The sequence below is a fragment of the Semicossyphus pulcher genome, unplaced genomic scaffold (assembly GCF_022749685.1).
Source record: "Semicossyphus pulcher isolate SPU_LCO1_2020_fin unplaced genomic scaffold, fSemPul1.0.p SCAF_11, whole genome shotgun sequence".
Taxonomy (NCBI): Eukaryota; Metazoa; Chordata; class Actinopteri; order Labriformes; family Labridae; genus Semicossyphus; species Semicossyphus pulcher.
In genome coordinates this window covers 29,968,878-29,991,311 of record NW_027211615.1, presented here as the reverse complement: position 1 = coordinate 29,991,311, position 22,434 = coordinate 29,968,878, and the positions used below count along the sequence as shown (strand labels likewise).

Sequence of the window (22,434 nt, the reverse complement as noted above, 5' to 3'; positions counted from 1 at the left end):
TGAGTTTCTGCGTCACTGTGAGGAAACTCAGGAATAAAGTTGAAACATTTGTTTTGGAAAGTCGCGCTAAGAAAGAAATCTAAGATTTCTCTCATCATTTTACATGATATAATCATCATGTCGTAATATTTTGAACTCCAAGCAAACCAATATTCTGAATATTCTACATGAAAGGAAAGACGTCAAAAAAGGAAACTTGGAAAAAAAAAGTTTTTTTTGAGTGACAGTTGAAAAAAACATCATGAACAATTCAAAAGTAAAGTCAGAATTAAGTTGAAATAAATCCTCATCATGAGAGTAAAGTCTGAGACAGACGAGTATCAGGAGCTCGGCTACAGTCTGACGATGATGCAGCCTCTGGGGACGACGGTGAACGGTGAACGGTCGGCGTGTAGCCGGCGGACAGCGATAAACGACTTCCTTCTCCGCGTGCGGCATCGATACAGAAACAGAAACAGATTTTCTTGTGATCGACTTTAATTAACGGCTCTTCAGTTTGCTGAAAGAACAACATCATGATGCAGATTAGGAACAACGTGAAGCTTTGTCAGGTCTGTCCTCAAGAGGAGAAGAACACTACTTTAACATGAGACGGAGGGCGGAGCCATCGTTTATGATGCATTCAGGGAAGTCAGGAAATCTAAGCGCTGAGCGGCTTTTGTGACACAGCGTCAGGGAATTCATCTCAAGTTGAATGTTAGATCTAGAACAGACTGTTAGCTGTTAGCTGTTAGCATGCAGACGTCTGTTTATAGAGATTTATAAGAAGCTAAATCATCGTCAGATCACGCTGACGGGAGCCGGGATGTCATTCTGTCTGCTTTGCTCTGTTTTTCCTGCACACGCCCCAGCCTGCTGACACGTGATTGGTCAATATTACTCGGACTACAAGCGTAGTCCAAACGGAACACTTGCCGTCCCTTAAATCCAGGTCCTGCGTACAGACTCTACATTTCTCTGGAGACTCTGTAAACCGAGATTAGTGTGAAGGTAACATCTGAACGTTTTTCACTTTAATTATTTCAACTTTATTCCTACAGTCTCTTTGTTCTCCTCACAGCGGCTGACTCTCGTCCTCTCTGTGGCTGTTTTGAACTCCGGAGTGGAAGTGTTTTAGAAATGTCAGAGGCCACGAAAGTTTATGTTTCAGTGCATTTGAAGTGAATATTTTGTGATTTTACAGTTTTCCTTTGAAGTCTGAGGAAACAGCAACAGCCTTTTCTTCTTCCTCGGGTGTTTTACACTTCGTGTGAGATGTTTTACGTTTGCTGGTGGGTTTTTTGGCGTCCCTGTTGCCTTACAGCGTGGCTCTCAGGCTTCCTCTGTTGGAACACGAGTTTGGTCTGAACGCAGCACAGCAGAGTTCCTCTTCTCAGACAGCTGATAAAGGTGGTCACTTCTCCGGACGCCTGTGTGTGTGGTTGAGTCCTTCAGGCGTGACGCGTGCAGCTCTGAGAGCTTCCTGTTAATGCAGGTCAGCTGGAGAAACAGGTCTGATTAAAGCAGTTTACTCTCACTGCAATGCCTTCCTACATTTTAGCACGTTAGCTTAGCCCTGTAGCGAGGGCACGGTGGCCTGTTGCATCCCCAGCATGTTGTCATAGAAACAGTCCTCGTTGATGATGGAGGTCAGGCTCTGGACGCTGAAGTCTCTCTCCAGCAGGCCGCCGTAGTCCACAGCGTCTCCTCCACGCAGGCTGGAGCTCCGCCTCTTCTCCTGCTCGCTGTGAGATGCTGCTCCTCGCTCCGCCTCCTCCTCTGTGAAGTTGAGCCTCTGCAGCTGGGCCTCCAGCTCGCTGGTGAGGGAGCAGAGTCTGCTCCTCTTCCCCGCGTGGTCGGAGGAGGCGCGGCTGGGCAGCAGCGGCTCCGAGCAGGTGTCTCCCAGGATCAATCTGTCGTCACGTCTGCCGCTCTCCTCGGAGTGACGAGCAGACGCCCTCTGAGTGTGGGAGTGACTTCGCTGCTGCCTCCTTCTCCAGGAGCTGCTCTTCTCGCCCGTCGACATCCTGCTCCTCCTCAGGGAGCCGGCGGGAGCACGGTCTCTGAGGAGGGAGCGCAGAGCTCGCAGCACGCTCGCCTTCGTCTCCAAACCGCTGAAACAAGCAGAGAAAAGAGACACCTGTGAGTTACCTTATAGATTTAACTTTCAGGTGATGTCTTTGATTCTGTTGGTTATTAAACTTTAGATCTTTGTTCACAGAATGACTCATAGTTATAAACTGTGTGTGAGTGTCTCCAGTAGATGTGTTCGTCCTGCAGCAGTGAAAGTGTTTGTTGTTTCTACTGACAGGCTCAGACTGTTACTCTAACCGTGTGACAACATCACAGGAAGGATCCCGACAGTTTGGTTTTTACCTGCTGCAGAGCTGAAACACCGTCTCTGGTCGTCCCTCCACCTCCGAGCGGCTGTGAACCAGCTCCCACACACACGGGTTCTCTGAGCCTGAACGCAGCATGGACAAACACTTTAAATACACTCAGAGGTCAAGAAAGTGAAGAGAGAGGACGAAGGCGTGTGATTGGTCACTGACCTGTGATGTTGGCCGGTCTAACCTGAACCGCTGAGACTGGGATTAACCAGCGGAACCTGAAGGGGTCCAGATCAGCTGAGCGGGAGGCGGTCTGAGACAGAGAAGACAAGCGATCAATAGTTAAATAATTAATAATTAATTAATGATAAAATAGATGATCCTGTTTGAGGACGGAGAGACTCACCATCCTCTTCTTCAGCTTGTTCTCTCTGTACACCAGGATGACGGCTCGTTTGAACACTGCAGGACCAAACACATGCACACACTCCTGTTACTGTACTCTGTGTGCGTGTGTGTGTGTGTGTGTGTGTGTGTGTGTGTGTGTGTGTGTGAACCCACCGAACAGTGTGAGCTCAGGTTCTTTCCTCAGGCGGCCCAGAGAAGGAAAAGGGTTCAACCAAACGACCGACGAGTGGAGCAGGAACTCGCCCATTGAGATCTCCTGCAGGCGACGAACAGTCGTCACGTTATTATTTTATTAACATAATCAGTACCAACGCTGAAATGTTCAGTCGGTTAATAGGATGAAACCTGCTTTGGACGGCTGGTGGAAAACAATCATTTAAAGATCTGATAATATTCAGTATCAGTATTCAATATTCAATCGATAATAAAAATATTAATCGCTTCTTTTTTACAAATAATTGGATCAAGCTGATCGCGGCTTCATTCAGCAACACATCAACGTTTTTATACAGGACTACATACATATATTATACAAAATAAATGAATAAATTAAATTGTAAAATGAGCGCAAATAAAACAAATCTTCACCCAAAAACTCTCAAACAGATGTTTAGCTGAACGTCTTGTTTGTTATTAATTTTTCTTGTTATATCCTTAAAACAATCCACAGTCCTGCTTCAAACACAGCTCATCAAATCCACCATGTGAGCTTTTTAGTCTCTTCAGTGTCTCAGTGTTAGCTCGCTGTTCATCCATGCAAACCAGAGCTGCTAACAGCTAGCACAGGAGGGTTTAAACTCAATATTAACCAATATGATGGGAGCTGTAACTTCAGGTACATTTCCACATCTCACGGCTGGTTCTAAACAAACAGGCCGTCTGTCGGTGCGTGTCAGGTGTGTCGTGTACCTGTCTGTCGGCTCCGCTCTGCTCTGCAGCCAGCTGGTCGAACACGGAGCCGTAGTCCTCGTAGATCTTCTGCATCTCGTTGATGTGACTCGCCACCTTCTCCATCGCTCGCAGCGCCTCTGTGTGGACACCAGAGGAACTGCAGTCAGCAGGGGAACATCAGTCTACCTCAGACTGTGATGAGAAGTGGACTTAAAGCTGAGGCCAAAGTGTCTTAACCTGCATTCTTTCTGACGCCCAGCAGGGGGCGACTCGACTAAAAAAGATTCTATAGAAGTCTATGAGAACATGCTCCTCCTCCTCTCCTGATGTATTCCCTCAGTAAACATGTTCCTAAAGACTTTATGGTCTCAGTCTCTAGTTTCAAGTCTTCTTCAACACAGCATGATGTTCATTTAGTCACTGATTCCCATTGAGAGTCACACAGACCAGGAAGAGGGGAGGGGTTAGGGCGGGGCTACCTGTGATTGACAGGTCACTACCAGGGCGACCTGAAAAATGTCTGTTTGTACTGAAAGTCACTCTGAGGAGAAGCCCGTTCTTTCTTTTGCTAGCCAAAGTTAGCATCCACATGAATATCACAGATGACATTAATTACAGATGAACCTCGCTAACCAAGCTAGCGCTAACGTTAGCCAAAAACAACAAGATGGCAACGGCCAAAATGCAGCTTGAGGCTGTAACTGTTCCTGTGTGTGTGTGTGTGTGTGTGTGTGTGTGTGTGTGTGTACCTGTCAGGTGTGTGTGCTCGGGGCTCTCGGGGTCGGTCAGGGACACCAGCTCTCGGAGCAGCAGCGGATACTTCAGGACCCTCTGAACCGGTTTGATCAGGTACGACTCCAGGGACGACGAGTGCTGATTGGTCGGATTCCTCGCCTCCAGGAAGTGCTTGAAGGCTGCGTCCGTCTTCGCTGTAAGAATGACATCATCGTTTAATAATAATAATAAAAGCACAGACGACCCTTGACCTCCTGAGTCTGAACTTTTCTACAGAGTTTTATTCGTCACCTCTCTCCAGGACTTTCTGCACTTTGATGTGGTTGGCACAGAAGCCGCTGTAGTGCTTGAAGTGGTCGGCGTAGTAGAGAAAAGATCCTCCCAACGAGAAGAGCAGTTTCTACGAGAAGAAAGCGGGGACATTTTTAATACTTCGGAAAGGTAAGGTGAATCTTCTCTGAATATGCCGTTGACCCCTCACCTTGAACTGTCCTGGTGTTTCCAGGTGGCTGAAGTTGGGGCAGGAGGCGATCCTCTCCTCCAGCGTCTGCAGAAACACTCTCTGGAAGTCCAGCATCTCGGGCAGACATCCGAACAACGCCTCCATCTGAGGAGAGAGGCTGCGGTCAGACACACGACACAAAGTGACCTCTGATCAGGTGAAAGGTTTCTGTGTTTACCTCCTCTGTGCTGAGGAAGGACTCCTGCTGCAGGGGGGTCAGGTACACGTCAAACAGACACACCAGGTCCTGCAGGAGACACAGGGACACGTTTAGAAGATGTGAAGAAGTAGACATCTTAATAAGTAGTTGTAGTATAACTGCAGTATTTCAGACCTTGACGTAGGACTTCTCGGTGTCCACCAGCTCCTGGATGACTTTCCTCAGACGCTGACACACACTCAGGTGGGCGGGGCCTGGAGGCTGAAGCCCCGCCTCTCTGCTGTACGGGTTCCTGGGTACATCTGCCTCTGCCGCTCTGAATTCTGGGAAAGTCTGGTACAGAGAGTAGACCCGCTCCACGTTCTGAAAATAAAACCAAACTCCATTAAAGTTTTGGACTTTTAGAGGATTTTTATTGTGAACACTCTGCTCTCGTTTCAGCTCGAACTGTGAAGACGACGAGAAATCCGTTTGACCCTGCAGAGGACGAGGAGTTATCCGGCCGGCCGCCTCGTTCATCATCATAATCTCTCCTGTCACACTCTAATAAACTGCTGACAGTCTGATAAATTCAGCGCGTTCGCCTGCAGACTCTCAGCGTTTAATAACAGCCAATGGCGCTTCGGTTTGTGCTCTTTAATTTCCAGGACGGACGACTCGAGTCACTCTGAGACTCCACCGACTCACACAGAAACAAAGAGCAGACTTAATTCTGTAATTACAGTTAAACATCCAACCACTGCTTTTATACAAAAACCCAGATGTACGACTATAAAAAAGGGTCAGTAAACGCCACATTTCAGCAGGAAGGAACTCCTCCAGAGAAGCAAGAGAAATGTTTCCTCATAACTGTTTGCTTTGATGCAACAGGAAGTAGCTTTTCTTACTTTACTCCACACGTCACTGGTGCTTCTTTCCTCTCTCAAATGTTTAATTAATGCACATCAAACCTTCAAAGAAAGCTGCCAAATCCTGCAGAAAAAATGGACACTTGAACATGTCTTATTTGTAGGTCTGCGACTAAAGATGAGGTCCGCAGTGCTCTCGTGGTAAGAGTTTAAATGTTACCTGCTTTGATCATAACGAACAACACAGTGAAGCAGACGACCTAAAAACACCTCCAACTATGTCTGACTCTAAACGGCCAGCAAAGCTGCAGACCAACCAGCAGGACGAGGCTGTCGGGGGGCCGCCTGCAGCTCAGGCAGCATGCCGCCTTCTCCAGCAGCCGCTCCACCACCCCGACCTCCTCAAACACCTCCCCTCCCTCCTCCTCCTCCTCCTCCTCCTCCTCCTCCTCCAGCGTCTCCCCGTCCTCCTCCGGCGGCAGCACCCAGCACAGAGCGCCCATGTTCAGAGAGCAGCAGGTGGGGGGGGCCTGGGCCGGGGTCAGAGGTCGCCTGCGGGGGCCGTTTGTGGCGGAGGAGCAGCCGGTCAGGAAGAACATCTACGAGCTCTCTCTGCTCCTGCTGCTGGACGCCATTAATCCTCCGTCAGACTCCACAAACAAACTCCTGAAGGAGCAAGCCGGATTATCTGCCCACCACAGGTCATGTGACTCACGCTGAGTTCAGGAGGCACAGGAGGATTGTGGGAAAGGATTTCTGCAGGTGGGTTCACAGGAGGACTGAGGAACAAACACTGACCTACATGAGGGCAGTTACTCCTCCCATCAGTGTCTCTACATGTGATATTAAAGCAGGAACACGTGCCACTACTCCACATTAATACTAATTACTGCTGATTGAACTACTCCAAAAACAACCACAGAAGAAGAAGGACAATTACCCAGACAGACCAATGAATGAACACGTAAACAAACCCACCAGACAGGAAACTGTGAAAGACGTTTGAAGAGACTAAATATTTTGTCACTTCCTTTCTTACCCAGCGAGTGTTTGTGTTTGTGATGTGCCGCTGTCCGCAGGTTCAGATAAATAAAGGAGCCACATCTCACCTGCAGCTCTGCGTCTTCTGAGGGGTTTGATGAAACGTCGACAGAAACAGGAAGCTGGACGTCGTGTGGAGCAACAAGGCGAGACGACGAACCTGTGAAGAAAGATCAGGGTCTGAATTTGTTCTGTTTGGTGCGTTTTATATCAAAGTTTCAAAATAAAATTCACAAATAGGACTCAGAAGTCTAATTTTCCACTTTACAAATGTAAACAGTAAAAACACCAGATAAGATGTAAAATCAGATCTCACAGAGAGATTCTGCAGGCACACATTATCTGCAGGCAGTTTTCCCACAATTCCCTGGGGTTCAAGCCTCAGCGCTCTGGCTCTAACTGCCTCAGACAGATCATCGACCGGCCTTCACAATAAAAGCCCCTCTGGGAGCTGCAGGATTAAATGCTGGTTTCTCAGAGAGTCTCATGTTAGAAAAACTAACAAGATGTAAGCCTCGATCTGTCCGCTTCCTGTCTGCTCCTCTTTCACAATAAAATACCATCAAAATACAAAATATGTTGAGAAGAAATGTCTTAAAGAAAAAGACTTTACTTTTCCTACCTACCGAAAACATATTGTCATGTATATGAACTTGAATCAGTGTTTGTCGTACCGTTGGTCCAGGTCTGGGGGTCCGGAGGGGCCGGGGGCTGGCAGGGGTCACCGGGGTCGGGCCAGGCAGCAGCGGGCTCATCTGAGTCAGGTGACTCGTCTCTCCGGAGCAGCAGCTGGAGCTTCTGGTGGCTGAAGAGACTCTGCATCAGGTCCAGGTCCAGTCCGGACACGGAGGCCCCGTTCACAGCCAGGACCTCGTCTCCCGCCCTGAGGCCTGATGGGAAACAGGAAGAAACACAGGATTTAATCAAGGAGATGTATTACAACATATGAGACAGAAAGAGACACAGGGTTTAAAGAAACAAGTCAAACAGGAAGTCAATATGAAGGGTAATTTGAGCAGATGCGTTCAGCCTGCAGCAGTGAAACAGGCTGTAAGATGATTTTTAACCACAAACAGACGTTACATCGCTCTCTGCAAACACACCAGACTCCATTCATAAAAACACTGATTTTACCTCACAGAACTCAGAGGTTTGTTGGTCGACTGCTGCCTCGATCTGTTAGTTTGTTTATGCTATTGTGTGACTTTGGTGCATTAACTGTTCAGTTTGGATCCAACATATTATTAATGTTACTAAAAAAAACTAACCGATGAAGGCGGCCGTAGACCAGCAGCTCCCCTGTTCTGTGAGGTTAAATCAGTGTTTTTCTGAATGGAGTCTGGTGTGTGTGCAGAGAGCGATGTAACGTCTGTGTGTGGTTAAAACAATCATCTTCCTCTGTAACAAAAAGGTCTATCTCTGTAGGGATCCTTTCTGTCATGTTGTCACACACTTAGAATAACAATCTGAGCCTGTCAGTGGAAACAACAAGAACTTGTAGTGGACGACCTTTGACCCATCAAGGATTATGTTGCAGCCATTACAGCCTGTTTCACTGCTGCAGGATGAACACATCAACTGAGACATTCAGACACTTTTAAAGGAAACAAACAGCTGTTCACATGATGAATGATGTCTGTCTCCTTTAAACAGAAACTTAAGTGATATTCAGGAGTCTGACCTTCTCTGGCTGAGAGTCCCAGTGGCTCCACCTCGCTGACGTAGACGTGAGTCCTCCCCGCTCCGTCCACGTGACCCGTCACAGCAAAACCTGCATAGACACAGGAGGAAAACTAAATATACATTTATTTTTCTTTTAGCTTCTTACATGAAACTAGTTGTGATTTCTTCAGAGTTTGCTGTGAAGTGTGAAGTTTATTTTATTCACCGAACTCCTCGGCTGCGTCGCGTCGACAGACGTTCAGAGTGAAAACATCGAGGAGAGAAATCTGATCGCCACACGCCTGAAAGACAGAGAAACCAGGAAGAGACGCTTTGATCATACTGAGGCTGATGACTGATTTCTTATTGATTTGATATCTGAACTATTAGAGGTCATCCAGTTTGACTCTGCAGCGTTCTGACTGCAGGCTGGTGATCTGTCAGATTGTAAATAAAAGCAGCACAAACATAAAAATGATTCTAACACGAAAAGTAAAATAAACTTTTTTCATTATCAATAAATATTTACTGATTATTATCTCAGTTAATCATTCAGTCAGCAACAGTTTCATCCAACAGTTTAATTTAAGATCAGAAATGATTAAAACTCATATTTAAAAAGATAAAAACTTGGACTCTTTAATCCAGCTGAGCAACATGCTTTAGATGGATTGGATTTAGTTATTTATGTCCCTGTTCAGGCTGCTTTCAGGGACTGATCTGTGAGAGGAGTCAGTGAACGCACCTGTAGAGCTGCAGGATGTCCTGCAGAGGGCGCCGCCTCCCTCTGATTGGACACACAGTCGCCTTTCTGCAGGAGGAAACACAAACACACACATTCAGTTTTATTTCAGGACACGTCCTGTTCAGCAATAAAACGTTTTTAAACTGTTTTTATCTTCTTTTACTTTATTTGCACAGATTACAGGACATGACAAACCTCTGAAGCAACATAAATATAAATAATATAAAAAACATAAATATGTCTCAAATCAATCAGAAACTAAATCTATCAATGAAGACAAAAATCTGCTGTATTTGATGTTTTATGTCCAAACTGCTGAAGATTTAAAACAAAAAACTAAAACAGTAATAAATCTTAGAAATCAAACTTTCTCACAAGCACTTGAACGCACCCACAAATCATTAAAATCTCTACGATAAACACTGCTTTGTGATTGGCTGAAAGGCGTCTGATTAAATCACTGAACAACTACGGAGGAGGAGAAAGAGGAGAGGAGGAGGGGAGGAGACAGAGAGGAGAGGAAAGAAGGAGAGGAGAGGAGGAGGAAAGAGAGGAACATAGAAAGAGAAGTGATGGAGAAGAGGAGATGGAGGAGATGGAGGAGAGGAAAACAAGGAGCCAAGGAAGAGGGGAAGAGACAGAGAGAAGAGGACAGGGGAGGACAGGAAAGGAGACAAAAGGAGGAGGAGAGTCGAGACAAAGAGAAGCATAGGAAAAGGGAGGAGGAGGAGACAAGGAAGAGGACAGAAAAAAGGAGGGGAGGACAAGAATCAAGGAGAGGAGAGTAAAGGAGAGGAGAGGAAACAGGAAAGGAGAGAATAAGGAGAGGAAAGATAGAGAGGAGCACAGGAGGAGAGGAGGATAGATAGAGGGGAGGAGGAAATAGGACAGAAGAGTAAAGAAGGAGAAGAGGAGAGGAAAGAAGGAGATGAGAACAGGAGAGGAGAAACGAAGAGGGAGAAAAAGAAGGACATAAGGGAAGAAGTGTATGAGGAGAGGAGGAGATAAGGAGAGGAGGAAAGAAGGAGAGGAGGAAGTGAAGATGAAAACAGCTGAATCAGCATCAGGACATCAGAGGAGGATGATGAGGAGGCGTCACATTGAGAGGAAGAGAAGGATGACAGGAAGGAAGGAAGGAGGTTGAAAAAGGAGCAGATGAAAGGGAGAAAGGAGGCGGAGGTCATGTGACAGCAGGAGGAGAGGTCATGTGGAGGGGGGGGGGCAGGGGGAGTCATTTTGTGCCTCTTCAGAGGGATTAACAGAGAGGGACAAAGGAATTCTGGGAGGAGAAAAGACTGAGAGCTTTTAATCCTCCTCCTCCTCCTCCTCCTTCTCCTCCTCCTCCTCCTCCTCCTCCTCCTCCTCCTCGGGGGTCAGAAGGCGACAGGTGGCAGCAGACAAAATGAATAAATTAATGTGGCCAAAAGTAAGTGGACACCCCGTCTGCTCCCGTTACTGTCTGTGTTCATCCATCTCTTGGCAACAGTTTGAGTTTGTCACAACAGAAAAGAGAGAGGTTTAAAAAGGTCGACATATTTACACACACACACACACACACACACACACACACACACTGAAGTCATGACTCAGGACAAACTAAAAATACTCCCTTCGTCTATATTTACTCTAAATAAAAACGATCGTCGAGGAACAAACACAGAAGACTTTGATGCTAAACTGAGTCTGTGATCAAAACCACAATGAGCCGCCGGGAATCATGGGAAAAAATGAGGGGTTGGGCTGAGCTGAAATTACAGGTTTGTGGAGCCAGCGTGGAGTCTGAGGAGCACCGACGGTCAGTAAACACATCATCAACACACAGAGTCATGACTCAACAAGAAGTCCTTATAAGGACACAACTTTAACTTCCTGCTCTTAGATTTTCAAAGTTGTGTTTTATTGTGAAGGATTATAAAATCTCTAAAGCAGTTATCACCTTTTTTTTTCACAATAAAAGACCGAAGAGGAGCAAAAGTTACCGTTCACCAACATCACAATATCCAGGGAGGACTCTGGAGAACTGACGCGCTCTTATTTTAAAGTAAGTAAGCAGCTGGTCAGGTGTTCAAATCAGAGCAGGGCAGTGCAGACATGTGGCCGCAGGATTTTCCAACGTCTGTGAACCAAACCAGAGCGTCCACAAACTCTTCACCAACATCATGTCGACCAGGAGAGAACAACATTCACACAAGAAAAATGAGCATTCAGTGCCGAGGCAGGAGGATGCACGCCTCGCTCGGCGGCAGTAAGGAGCTCCAGGTCTAAACACCGTCGTTTACACCGCGGCAGGAAGCACGTGTGGAGGTGTGTTCAACATGAAGCAAAATAAAGCTCCAGCTGCAGACAGATTTATCCTCCTCTGGACTCCCAGAGGCCTAAAATAGCTCCATGTTTATCAGAGGAGGCCCCGAGCAGCAGAGCATGATGGGAAATCCAGCAGGATCAGAAACCAAGAGAGAGGCCTCGTGAAGAGGCTCTGCAGCACGTCAGATCAGGCTGCTTCTCAGAGCTCACAGGGACAGGAAACAAGGACGCCTCATGTTAGCTTAGTTTGAGAGGCAGCAGCTGTAAGATTGACCAATCAGGGAGCCTTTAGATGATGACATCACCTCTCTTAAGTTAGTGAGCAAAGACTAAACTAAACCGAACAGGGAAACTAGCTGTGCTGATTTTTAGCTGCACAAAACAGACGTCAGGTTCCTCTCAGCTTCTCTCCCGTAAAGTCGACACCAACCAAAATAATGTTGCAGGAAAATCATGTTTTCACTTCCTGTGGCTAATACTGTGTTATCCCTCGTGTCTTTGAATACCGAGGGGATGCTAACAGCTAAGAGTAGCTAACGCTAACCACCAAACAACAACAACAAAGTCCATTCCCCTTTCAGCGCTCCTGTCTGTGTGGTGTATTACCTGGGATGTAGAGTGTCTGTCGTCTCTGTTGCGTCTGTTCGCTCCCTCCAGAACTTTCAGAGAGGACGGCAGGCCCCGCCTCCTGCTGCCTCCTCCTGACAGACACCTCCACCTCCTCCTCAGCACCTCCTCATCTCGACTGCACACCTGAGGAGAGTAAAAAGTCCAACATGAGACATCCACAGTCATACAACCAGAGGATGGTTGGTTTGGGGGTTTTCTTACCAAGGCGTGGAAGGAGGACACAGAGAAGACCCCCAGACGTCCCAGCATGCTCTTGGAGGGCCGGCTGGCCACGGCGAGGAGGCTCTTTGGGTTTGGGAGCTCGCTGCCCTGCAGGCTGGACAGGTAACACCTGAGCCGGAACAGATCCAGGTTGAGTTTCTCCAGGTTCTGCTCCCACTGCTGGATCTGAACACAGACACAGAGACTGTTTTAGTGGATCTTTTTACTCCCACGGATTGTTTCACATGGAGGCGGGATCAGGAGGACGCTGGTGTAGAATACGTGTTTGTCATTCCCAATAACCTTTATTTTACCACCAATAATCCCAGTGAGATAAAAATGTGTTCAAGTCCAGGCTGAGAGAGGAGCAGAAAGAAGTTTCACATAAAGAAGAAAGAGGAGACTTTTACCGACTAAAATCTATGAATTAGCAACATTCAGCAACAAGACCAGAGCATTCACGGATCAATAATCCATAATGCTGTTTCCGCTATCCGCTATGCTAATGAAATAATCTAGTTTACGATGATTCTGTTGCTCAGACCAAGATGAGGAAGCAAAAACATTAAAAGCACTTGGTGGGGATTAAAAAGCAGGTTTGGAGGTCTGTTTGATTTACACTTAAATTACATTTATTATAAAGATTATTAAAAAATCTAAAAATAACTGTGTCTGTAAGTTTAGGACAGGTAAAGCAAAAGCCTCACAAAGAGTAATAATAAACAGCAGGACACAAAATGTAGATTCTTACAATGAAAAATGAATAATCAATCACTGGCAGCGTTTTCAGCGCTGAACGCCCTCAGCTTCAGTTTGTCATCGCTGAGCTCTCAGTTGAAAATAGTTCAACTTTTGGAACACCGCTGCGCTCGTCAGTGTCACTTCTCCCTCACCGACCAATCAAAATCAAGAAGGGGCGGGACTTCTGATATCGACTTTGTCAACAACAATCTTTTTTTTTTTCGAGGTTGTAATTGTTGCTGCTAATGTTAATCACACAGAGCGATTTAAAGCAGACTTAATGGTCGCTACCGAGGGAAGCGGAAGTGCCGCTAAAGACAACTTTTGTAACCTAGCAACAGTAAGCGCCGGTGAGAAGCGCTCTGAGATTGAAGTTGTGGACGCTGGCCGCGCAGAAAGAGCCGTATGGAAACAGAACCTGCAGAAAGGAGATCAACTTATGTTACGTGTTATTATCTTTGTAGAATGAAAACAAATTTAGGAAACAATCAGCCGAAGAATCATCACCAATATTTGTTCCAGTGAGAAGTAAAAAGCTTTAGGAAACGAACGAAACAGATACAGACGATGAAAATGTGCTAAGTTATAGGAAAACGAACGGATGCAGAGAGACACATGTGCTGTAGTAAACAAGAACAGGATGGAAAGTACAATTAAAAGGATCAAATGTAAAATCACATCAAAGTATTTGTGTTGTTTTTGGAGCTGTTCCCTGCTGGTTTTAGCTCAGAGCTAAGCTAACTGTTTGCTCTGCAATAACTAAATGATGGCACTTAACACATCTACTGTTATGGGTATGATTAAAGTGGCTGGTGATTCAAAGTACATGTGTTTAATGTAGAAAGAGTGGTAATGACAGCCTCGGTGGTCATCCAGCTTTAATCAGATGTAACGAGGTGAAATGTAGGACGATGTTACACTGACAGTAACTGTAGGAAAGACAGACGTTATGTGTCACTTAGCAGCTGTTTAATCTCTCTTTGAACTGTGAAACTGATCCCAGAGCTGCCGTTTGAACTCCTCTGACTGCAGATTAAAGGCTAATCTGTCAGCTGGACATTCAATTAAACTGGAGGAGAGACGGCGGGAGCAGACAGACAGGAAGAACTGAGCGGAGAGAGAGACAGAGGAGGGCTGGAACGATGAACTTTAAGAGTTTATTTAGAGGTTTTTTCTCATTAGAACTCATTAAAATGTGGTTTTATGTTGTACTATGTTTTTTTTTATTATTTGCATGTCAAATGTGAACTTGAAGCAGCGTGGGAAAGAGGAACAGAGGAAGAAGAAGAGAGGGGGGACAGGATGGAGAGAGGAGGGAGGGAGGATGAATTCTTTCCACTCGTCCCCCCTCGATGATTTTAGATTAGACTGGTGACAAAGTAAGAGTCAACTGCTTCTTCAGAACGAAGACGAGACGAAGAGAGGAGAGGAGAAGCAGGAAAAGTAAGATAGACCATGTGACCAGGTTTTTAAACCTTTATGACCATAAACGCCTCACTATCTCCAATTAAACTTTAGGGACAAGGATGTTTTACCTCCCGTGGCAACATAATTAAAAATGTATTTCTGAAGTAGTTTGTTACATTAATAAAGAACGAGGACTTCATGCAGAAACAGACAGTAGTTAACTAGCTTGACTTCCTGCAACCAATCCTCCTCTTCAGTTTAGCAAGAAAGCTGGCTAACTTTTAGCTTGCTAGCTAGTTCACTGCTACATTGACCGTGTCCTGTGTTCTACTGCTTTCTTTCTTGTAATAAACCGAGAGGTGTAAAATATGTTCAGCTGCTCAGATCAGATTTAAATGTGACGAGAATGCAGCAATCGCCCTTTAGCCCTTTAGCCTCTCTGACTGTTAGCATGTAGTGTAACCTGCTAAGAACTACAATGTTTAATACTATAATAAATGTCTCTGTGTGAGTGAGGTTTATGTGGAGACGGATGTGATCTTAAACTCTGCTGTGAGATGATCAAACACACTCGGGTGGTGTAGATGGTGTTTGGTTGGAGAGCTGCTGATGCTCCTGTCACCACCTCAACATTTGCCTCATGATGTCACTCTGAACAGCCTCCTCTGGATCCATCGTTAGCGGGAACCGTTCTGTTGTTTCAGGCTGCCGGTAACAGCAGAAACATCTGGAACAGATACTGAAGTCGACTCCACGTGAGGCCGAGCGCGGACATTTTTCTGCTCTGCAGCTGCCAGAACATCCTGAAGGCTGTTTGTTATGTAAGGAGCTCTACATCACACAGAGAGACGGTTTCCTCTAGCTCTCAGAGCGGCGAACACTGCCAGGAGCTCTTCATAACATCACTGCAGGTTTAACCTTACTTGAGCTCAGTTTATAGTCTTTTCTATATCTGAGTGTTTCTACTTCGCTTCAAACTCAAGAGAACGTCTCAGAAACAGAACGATTTCTAAAGGAAAAGTAGATCTGTCGTTAACTATTGGAAGTCCAATTTTTAACAAAAGATTGAATTAAAATTCTGCATGACAGACAGGAAGTCATGTGCAATGTCTCCTTTAGTCTGTTGGTTATTAGTATTCAAAGGTCGTTTGTCCAACCTTCAGTCACAAGCCCAAAAAACATGCCAATAAATCAAGCAGAAAATAATCACATTTAAGAAGCCTTATGAATATTGGTGACATCACTGATTATAAAAGCTCTGCACCAACCAAACCCCAAAGGAAATTTAACCCTTTTTTATCCCTAAATCACTAAAAGCCCTCCTGGAGCGGTGCGACAGACCTGGCTCTCCACGGCCTTCCTGTTCTTCTGCTCCTTGATGACGGACAGCTGCAGCTCGGCCATCTTCTTCATCTTCCCGTCCATGTCGATCTTGTGCAGCAGCGAGCGGCTCTGGCAGCGCAGGAGACGCAGCGTGTCCTCCTTTCCCTGACGCTTCGCCAGCAGGGAGGCACTCGCCGAGTGGATCGCCGTCACCCAGTTCTCCAGGTCGGTCTGGTTGGTGGCCTGAAGGAAGAAGAAGAATAACAAGAGGATTTATGTTTATTTTAAAGCTGCGTCTTGTGGATGTAGAGATGGTCAAATGGGGAACAGTGTTTGTAATTTCGTGAAACGTGTCGGGTCATGGTCGTAAAGAGGAGCATTTGTTGCAGTAATTAGCGGGGTGTCGTGACTCCCATTAGAGGGCTTTCAGCCTCCTCCACCCTCCTCCACCCTCCATCTTCAGCTCCTTTCAGCTCCTGACAAAAGCTCCTCGACACCTCAGCACCGCTCCCCTCCTCCTCCTCCTCCTCCTCCTCGTCCACAGTGAGGCCTCCGGGGATCCATGGAGACGTGCTAAAGGAGGACCACGGTGTGATTTGTGTGTCTGTAAACACACTTCACAGCTGACAGGAGTGAGAGTTACTCTGGGATTTAAGAAGTGCTTTCTGAGCTCGTTAAAAGCGTGAAGAAGAAGAAGGAGCTCAGAGTGATAAATGCTCCCTTGTTACATCTCAGCGCTGACACAGGAAACGTGTTGCTGCTATTTTTGGACCTTTCCTGAGATCTCTGCCATTTGAAAATGTATTTAATAAACTGTCTTTAACTAGTTTTGTTCTTTTCTGGCACTAAATGGAGCTCTAAGTAGAAGCTAGATACCTGAAATGTAAGTACACTTTCTTCTTACCTTATTTCAACTCAGCATAAAGGAAACAATAAAATAGCAGGTGTAGGATCAGGAAAACGAGGAGTTTGTGTGTCCAGTGCACAGATAGGGTAGGTACAGGATGTGCTAGCTTAGCATACAGAAAGGAAGCAAGGGGAAACTGTTAGCCTAGCTTCATCGAAAGGGAAAAATCTTCCTTCCAAAATCTCCAAAACTATTAAAACTAATTCAGTATTTTGTTTACTTAATTAGAAGTAAAGATACAGGTGTAAGACGGACCACCTACAAGTATGTGTAGCCGTTAGCATAACAGCTAACTGCTTAATAACTGTCTTGTTTTTGTTAATTAACTTTTTAAATTCATGGAAAAAAACATATTTGCCTTTTTTGTGAGCGAGATGTAAAGTTGGAGATCTAATCAGGAAGTGGTTAGCCTAGCTTAGCATTAAGACACAGCTAGCCTAGTTCTATCTAGAGAAAAATCTTCCAACATCTCCAAAACTATTTCATTTACATTTGTTTAATCGTCTTATGAAGAAAAAGAAGAAAAAATATGCCTCAATTATAAAAGCTGTTATTGTTTGAACTATTTGTTAGCCAACAACAGCTAGCTCAGGCGCTGTAGCATCTCTAAAATACATCAAAGCGATTTACATGTTGTCTCCTGTTAGCTTAGAAGCTAAAGTCACCAAAAATCCACTAAAGCATTAGCTGGGGTTTGTTCAGGGTTGAGACGTTGTGTGCGTTTATTAGTGTACTTGAATCATAGCCTTGTGTCCTTCAGTGTCAGTGGTGCAACGCTGCAGTCACACAGTCAGGATCAAGCAAAACAGACGCAGAGAAACATCCTGAAATGTGCTCGGCCTCTGTGCATGTTTGTGGTGACGCTGATGGTTCTGTGCTGGAGACAAACCACAACCCTCCTCCGCAACACACATCCTCATTCATTCACACTGTGTGAAATGACAGAGTGAGATGGGAACAGAAGCGCAACCAGCAATCAAAAGTCAGACAATCAGGAGAAAAACGAGCAAATATAGAAAAGACGGGGGGAGAACTTCCCAGAAAGATATGTGAGAGATGTCACAGCAGAGTTATTCACAGAAAGAAGCAAGGGATCGGACCTGGTGGTGCGTTCAAAGACACTACAACACCTGAGACAAACAGTTTAACAGCCATGTGTAAAAGAAAGTGTCACCAATAAATGGACAGAATCCTTCACAGGGTTTGGTTCAGGGCTGTGAAAGTGTGTCGCCATTAGCGTAGCAGCTAACTGATCGCTAAGACAAGATGTATTGTTTTCTCTGTCTTCATATTAAGTGAACACTTTCGGAACGACACATTATTGCTTTGTTTTCGAGAGGGAGATGTTCAGATGGATATCAGTTAGAGCTTAAAGCAGGACCGGGTTAGCCTAGCTTAGCATAAAGACTGTAAGCACGGGGAAATGTTTAACTTCTAATCTCAGTTCTCAGATGTCAGAATTTGTCCAATCCTGGATGTCATAATAAAACCTGTGTGTGTCCTCTCACCTGGAACAGGTAGACGTCTCCGTGCGCGTTGCTCAGGCAGAAGACGTGTTCCTTCTTGGGATGTTCAGGGACGGCCTGGACGATGCTGTCGTCGGCCAGCAGAGCGTAGCGAGGAGAAATCTCCCGGTCAGCACTGATGGTTTTACCGTATGTGTCATAAAACAGAAGAGTGCAACCTGAGGGGAAGGACAAGTCTGTTACAGTCTGTGTGATGTGTCCAGCCTGCAGCAGAGCAGGAGAGCGAACTGCCGAGCGAACGGCGCTGACTCAAATGACATCACTTGAGGCTAGTCATTAGACCTGACACAGCTATATATACTACTGTTAAAACGTCTGCAGTAGAACTTCCTACAAACAAACGAGAACTACTTTAGGAAAAATACAACCACATGCTGATTATCAGACCAAATAATCAAAACATTTTGGGACTACTTTCCCTCACCTCCACGTGTCATACAGGCGGAGGGGTACCTTTACCTTTCAGTGTGACCCAGTAGTGTCTCCACTTGCGGCGAGCCACCAGCTCCAGCTTCCTGTCCTTGTTGACAGCGATGAGAGCTTTGAAAGAGAGCCATCCGGCCCGTCGCACCACGCCCTGCTCCTTCTCAAACAGGACGTCCAGCTGCTCCCCTCCTCCCAACTCCACCTCCCCGTCCATCTCCTCCTCCCCGTCTCCTTCCTCCTCCTCATCTCCATCCCCCTCTGACGGCTCGGTGCGGTCGGCCGCGCTGCTGCAGCCCGTCTCCAGCTCCTGCATGAAGTTTTCGTAGACGTTCTGGCGCTGAGCGTCGCTGCTTTGGTTCTGGTTCAGGCTTCTGGAGGAGCCGCAGTGGACCGGAGGGAGCTGGTTCTGACTGTGGTTCAGAGTGTGGAGCGGGTTGGAGGACCACAGCGTGCTGCAGCTGACGAACCCCGAGTTCAGCCCGTTGGTGAAAACATCATTGGTGTCGCTGCCGTACGGCTCCTAGGGAGGAATCGGACAGGAAGTGTGATGTGCTTTTTAATCTCGATTATTTATTAGTAATTTACAATAAGAAACTGTTCATTTGTTTCCTTTAGAAGATAAATCAGAGTATAATAATGTTGCAGTTCCTCATGTGGCCACTAGAGGGATGTAAAACTCATTATTCTCTTGCTCTTTAACATAAACTAAAACTTCAAGCTTTCATGTACAGATTTCCTCTGTCAACATGTTTGAAATGTTCCTCACCTGGATCCGCCTCTTCTTCCTGCTCAGACTTCCTGTCCAGTCGCTCAGTCGTCTGATCCGATTCTTCAGGAAGTCTTTGCGGCTGTTCCCGGAGGTGACGGAGGCAGCGGAGGTGCTGACTGGCTCAACCCTGCGACAGGGAAGTGTCAGAGAGGAGTAAATCTGTTCCATGCCTCCTCCTGACCCCTCCTCCTGGATGACATCATCAAACAGCGCTGAGGAGGAGGACGCGGTCCTCTGTTGCAGCAGGGACGCGTCAGGTGCGGTGGGGAAGGCGGGCAGTGTGCTGTGGCTGGAGTAAACGTGGTCGAGGCTGAAGTCTGGCAGGTCGGGCTGTAGGATCACCGAGTCTCCGATGCCACTATCCTCCGTCCGGCCGGAGGAGCAGGAGTTGTATCCGGCTGAGGAGGAGGTAAACTCGCTCGTCTCTGCGGTGGGGAAGAGAAGGCTGGAGGTAAATCCAGGTGAGATGTCCACCTGCGCTGAGAAGAAGGTGCTGTAGCTGTTGCTGGAAGTGGCGATCTCCTCAGTGCGGGTGGAGGAGTATGTGGTGTATCCGCTGCTGTTCGCCACACTCTGCCCACACACGAACACGTTATCATTCAGCTCGCCCCCGCCGCCACTCCCCCACGGCGAGTCGTACCAGGAGCCGTCAGAGCTGAGCGAGCTGCCCTTACTGGTGCGGAGGGAGGGTTCAGCGACAGGGGGGGCAGTGGCGGTGGTAGCAGGGAGCCCGCTGAGCCCCTGCGCCTCCATGGGGACCACCCTGGCGTTGCTGAACTCCACCCTCATGCTGCCATCTTTGCTGAGCAGCACCTTCGGGCTGCCTCCGCTCTGCAAAGACGTCCGATCACCACAAACCCCGTTACTCCCTCCGTTGTTCTCAGAGTATCCAAACTGGCTCCTGAATATGTTTGGGGATCGGGCTCCCAGTTTGGCACCTCCTCTGGGGGCGTGTTCGTAATGCCATGAGGTGTTCTGGTTCTGGTAGCTCCTCCCTCGGGTCCTGCAGCCTCCTTGGTTGTTCCTCCACCAGCTGCGGGCTGACGGCACCTCCTCCCTCCTGGAGGAGAACCTGAGCGAGCCGGAGGTCTTGGCAGGAGGGACGAAGCTGCTGTGACTGTCTGTGTTTCCCATCGCTACCTGGAGGCGGATGAAAGACGATGACATCATCAACACGAGCCAGACGGAGGATATAAATTACAGTAGAAGTACAAACGCTGCAGTTTGTCTGCCAGGAAACGTGAAGTCACACATCCAACAGATTTTCTTTGCAGCGATGCTCTTTGTGTTTGTGCTGAGAACAAACCTGCTTCATTTACTGCTGTTAAAGGCAACAGTCATCAATGTGAATTGTTCTTTTAGACACCTTCAAAGAGTCCCTGACTGCTTAGACATCGCAGTGCCATACACGGACATATTCTACCTTCCTCCTTGTCAAAACCTTGTGACTACATTACCCATAATGCAGCTGAATTGGATTGATTTAAGTATTCTAGCCCGTTATTCTAGTAGTGGCTAATGAGGCCCAGAGCGGTGAGCCTTAACCTAACAGCAGGTTTAGCTTTAAGCTAGCAGTGATGTCACAGTGTACCGAGTCAAAGCAAAATTCAGATCAAAGATTTAAAGCTGTTTAACTGCGCTGAAACAAATCGAATCACTTCTCCAATACGCCGACCAGAAGGACGTAAAACCGATAAACCTGCTTTACTGTTGCTGCGGTTACTATGGTTACAACCAGTGACCCAATCGTTCACCTGTTGTTTTAATAATCTACTTTCATTCTGAGCTGTTTGAACTCTTATTTTATTATAAGATCATATTTAGATTTGTTAACATACACACTCTCTCCATCAACGAAACTCAGACTTTAATCTTATTGATGAAACAGACATTTAAACGAGCTCATACCAGAGCAGGTAAAACAATAATACACTTATTACTATAAATGATTTATTTTAATAATCAAAATTAATTTAAATCATTCTTGTGTTTTGTCTCGTTTGTTGTAGTAGCCGAACTGAAGTTACTAGAACAACTACGACTGCAGCCGCTGCCCCTGCTGTGATTACAACCTGATCATTCTGCTGCTGAGTCCACACTTTAAAACACTTCCCAGCATGCTTCAGGCAAATCTGATCAGCTTTATTGAGCTTTCTACATTTCTGCACTTGTTCCAGAATAAAGAGTTTACGAGGAACAGAGCGGAGATGAAAGTGAACATGAGTGAACGTGACAGGAACACGGTGAGAAATAAAGAAGGAGAATGTGCAGAAATAAACGTTAGAGGAGGAAAATAAAGTTTCTTACTGTTCTGTATTTCTCAGAAACTCTGCGGCTCCTTCATGCTCCGTCCTCTTCCTCTCTCTCTCTCTTCACTACTGAGGCTCTCTCTGTCGCCTCCAGCTGCCCGCTCTCTCTCTCTCTCTATCTGTTTGTGTATGTCGCTCGCCCCCTCTCTTCAGCCCGGCTCATCTGTGGGGGGAGAACAGAGGGAGGGAGGGGCTTCATAAGCTTCAGCACACAGACTTTGCCTTTGTGTCCCCCCCTCCTTTCTTCCATGACGTCTCTCCGCTCCTCAAACCAGACCTCGCTCTGTCTTCTGTTTGTTTTGGTTTTCTGGTATTTAAAGTCATTTTCTCCTCGTTTTCTCTCCTTCTGTTTCTTTTATGTCGTTTTCATCGACTCAGGCGGGATGAGGTCATCAGACTGCAGCTATTTTAAGAAAGTCCAGGATTTTTAGCTTCTCGTGGAGAGAACGGCAGAACGAACGAGTGCTCAGGGTTCTCTCCCTGAAACATGAACACGTTCCAAAATGTGGTGATGAATCAGAACGTATGAAATGTCAGAGGATCAGGAAATGTCTCCTTTTATTCTCACAACATAAGAAAAAAGTGCATAA

General features: G+C 46.4%; 1 protein-coding gene across 1 annotated transcript; it reads right to left on the bottom strand.

Moving 5' to 3' along the window:
• Positions 1-226: 226 nt before the first annotated feature.
• Positions 227-21,898, bottom strand: LOC138585145 (rho guanine nucleotide exchange factor TIAM2). Its single transcript, XM_069657414.1, has 23 exons — positions 21,843-21,898; positions 19,533-20,675; positions 18,800-19,286; positions 18,323-18,498; positions 15,926-16,150; positions 12,437-12,622; positions 12,212-12,358; positions 9,302-9,367; positions 8,783-8,858; positions 8,576-8,665; positions 7,569-7,784; positions 6,963-7,054; positions 5,180-5,368; positions 5,024-5,092; positions 4,825-4,950; positions 4,635-4,743; positions 4,358-4,537; positions 3,627-3,745; positions 2,871-2,973; positions 2,716-2,771; positions 2,532-2,622; positions 2,356-2,443; positions 227-2,093 (listed from the first exon to the last, which is right to left on the bottom strand). Exons 2-23 carry the CDS (start codon positions 20,667-20,669, stop codon positions 1,550-1,552), a joined length of 4,572 nt encoding a protein of 1,523 aa, XP_069513515.1. The 5' UTR covers positions 20,670-20,675; positions 21,843-21,898; the 3' UTR covers positions 227-1,549.
• Between the last annotated feature and the right edge of the window lie 536 nt (positions 21,899-22,434).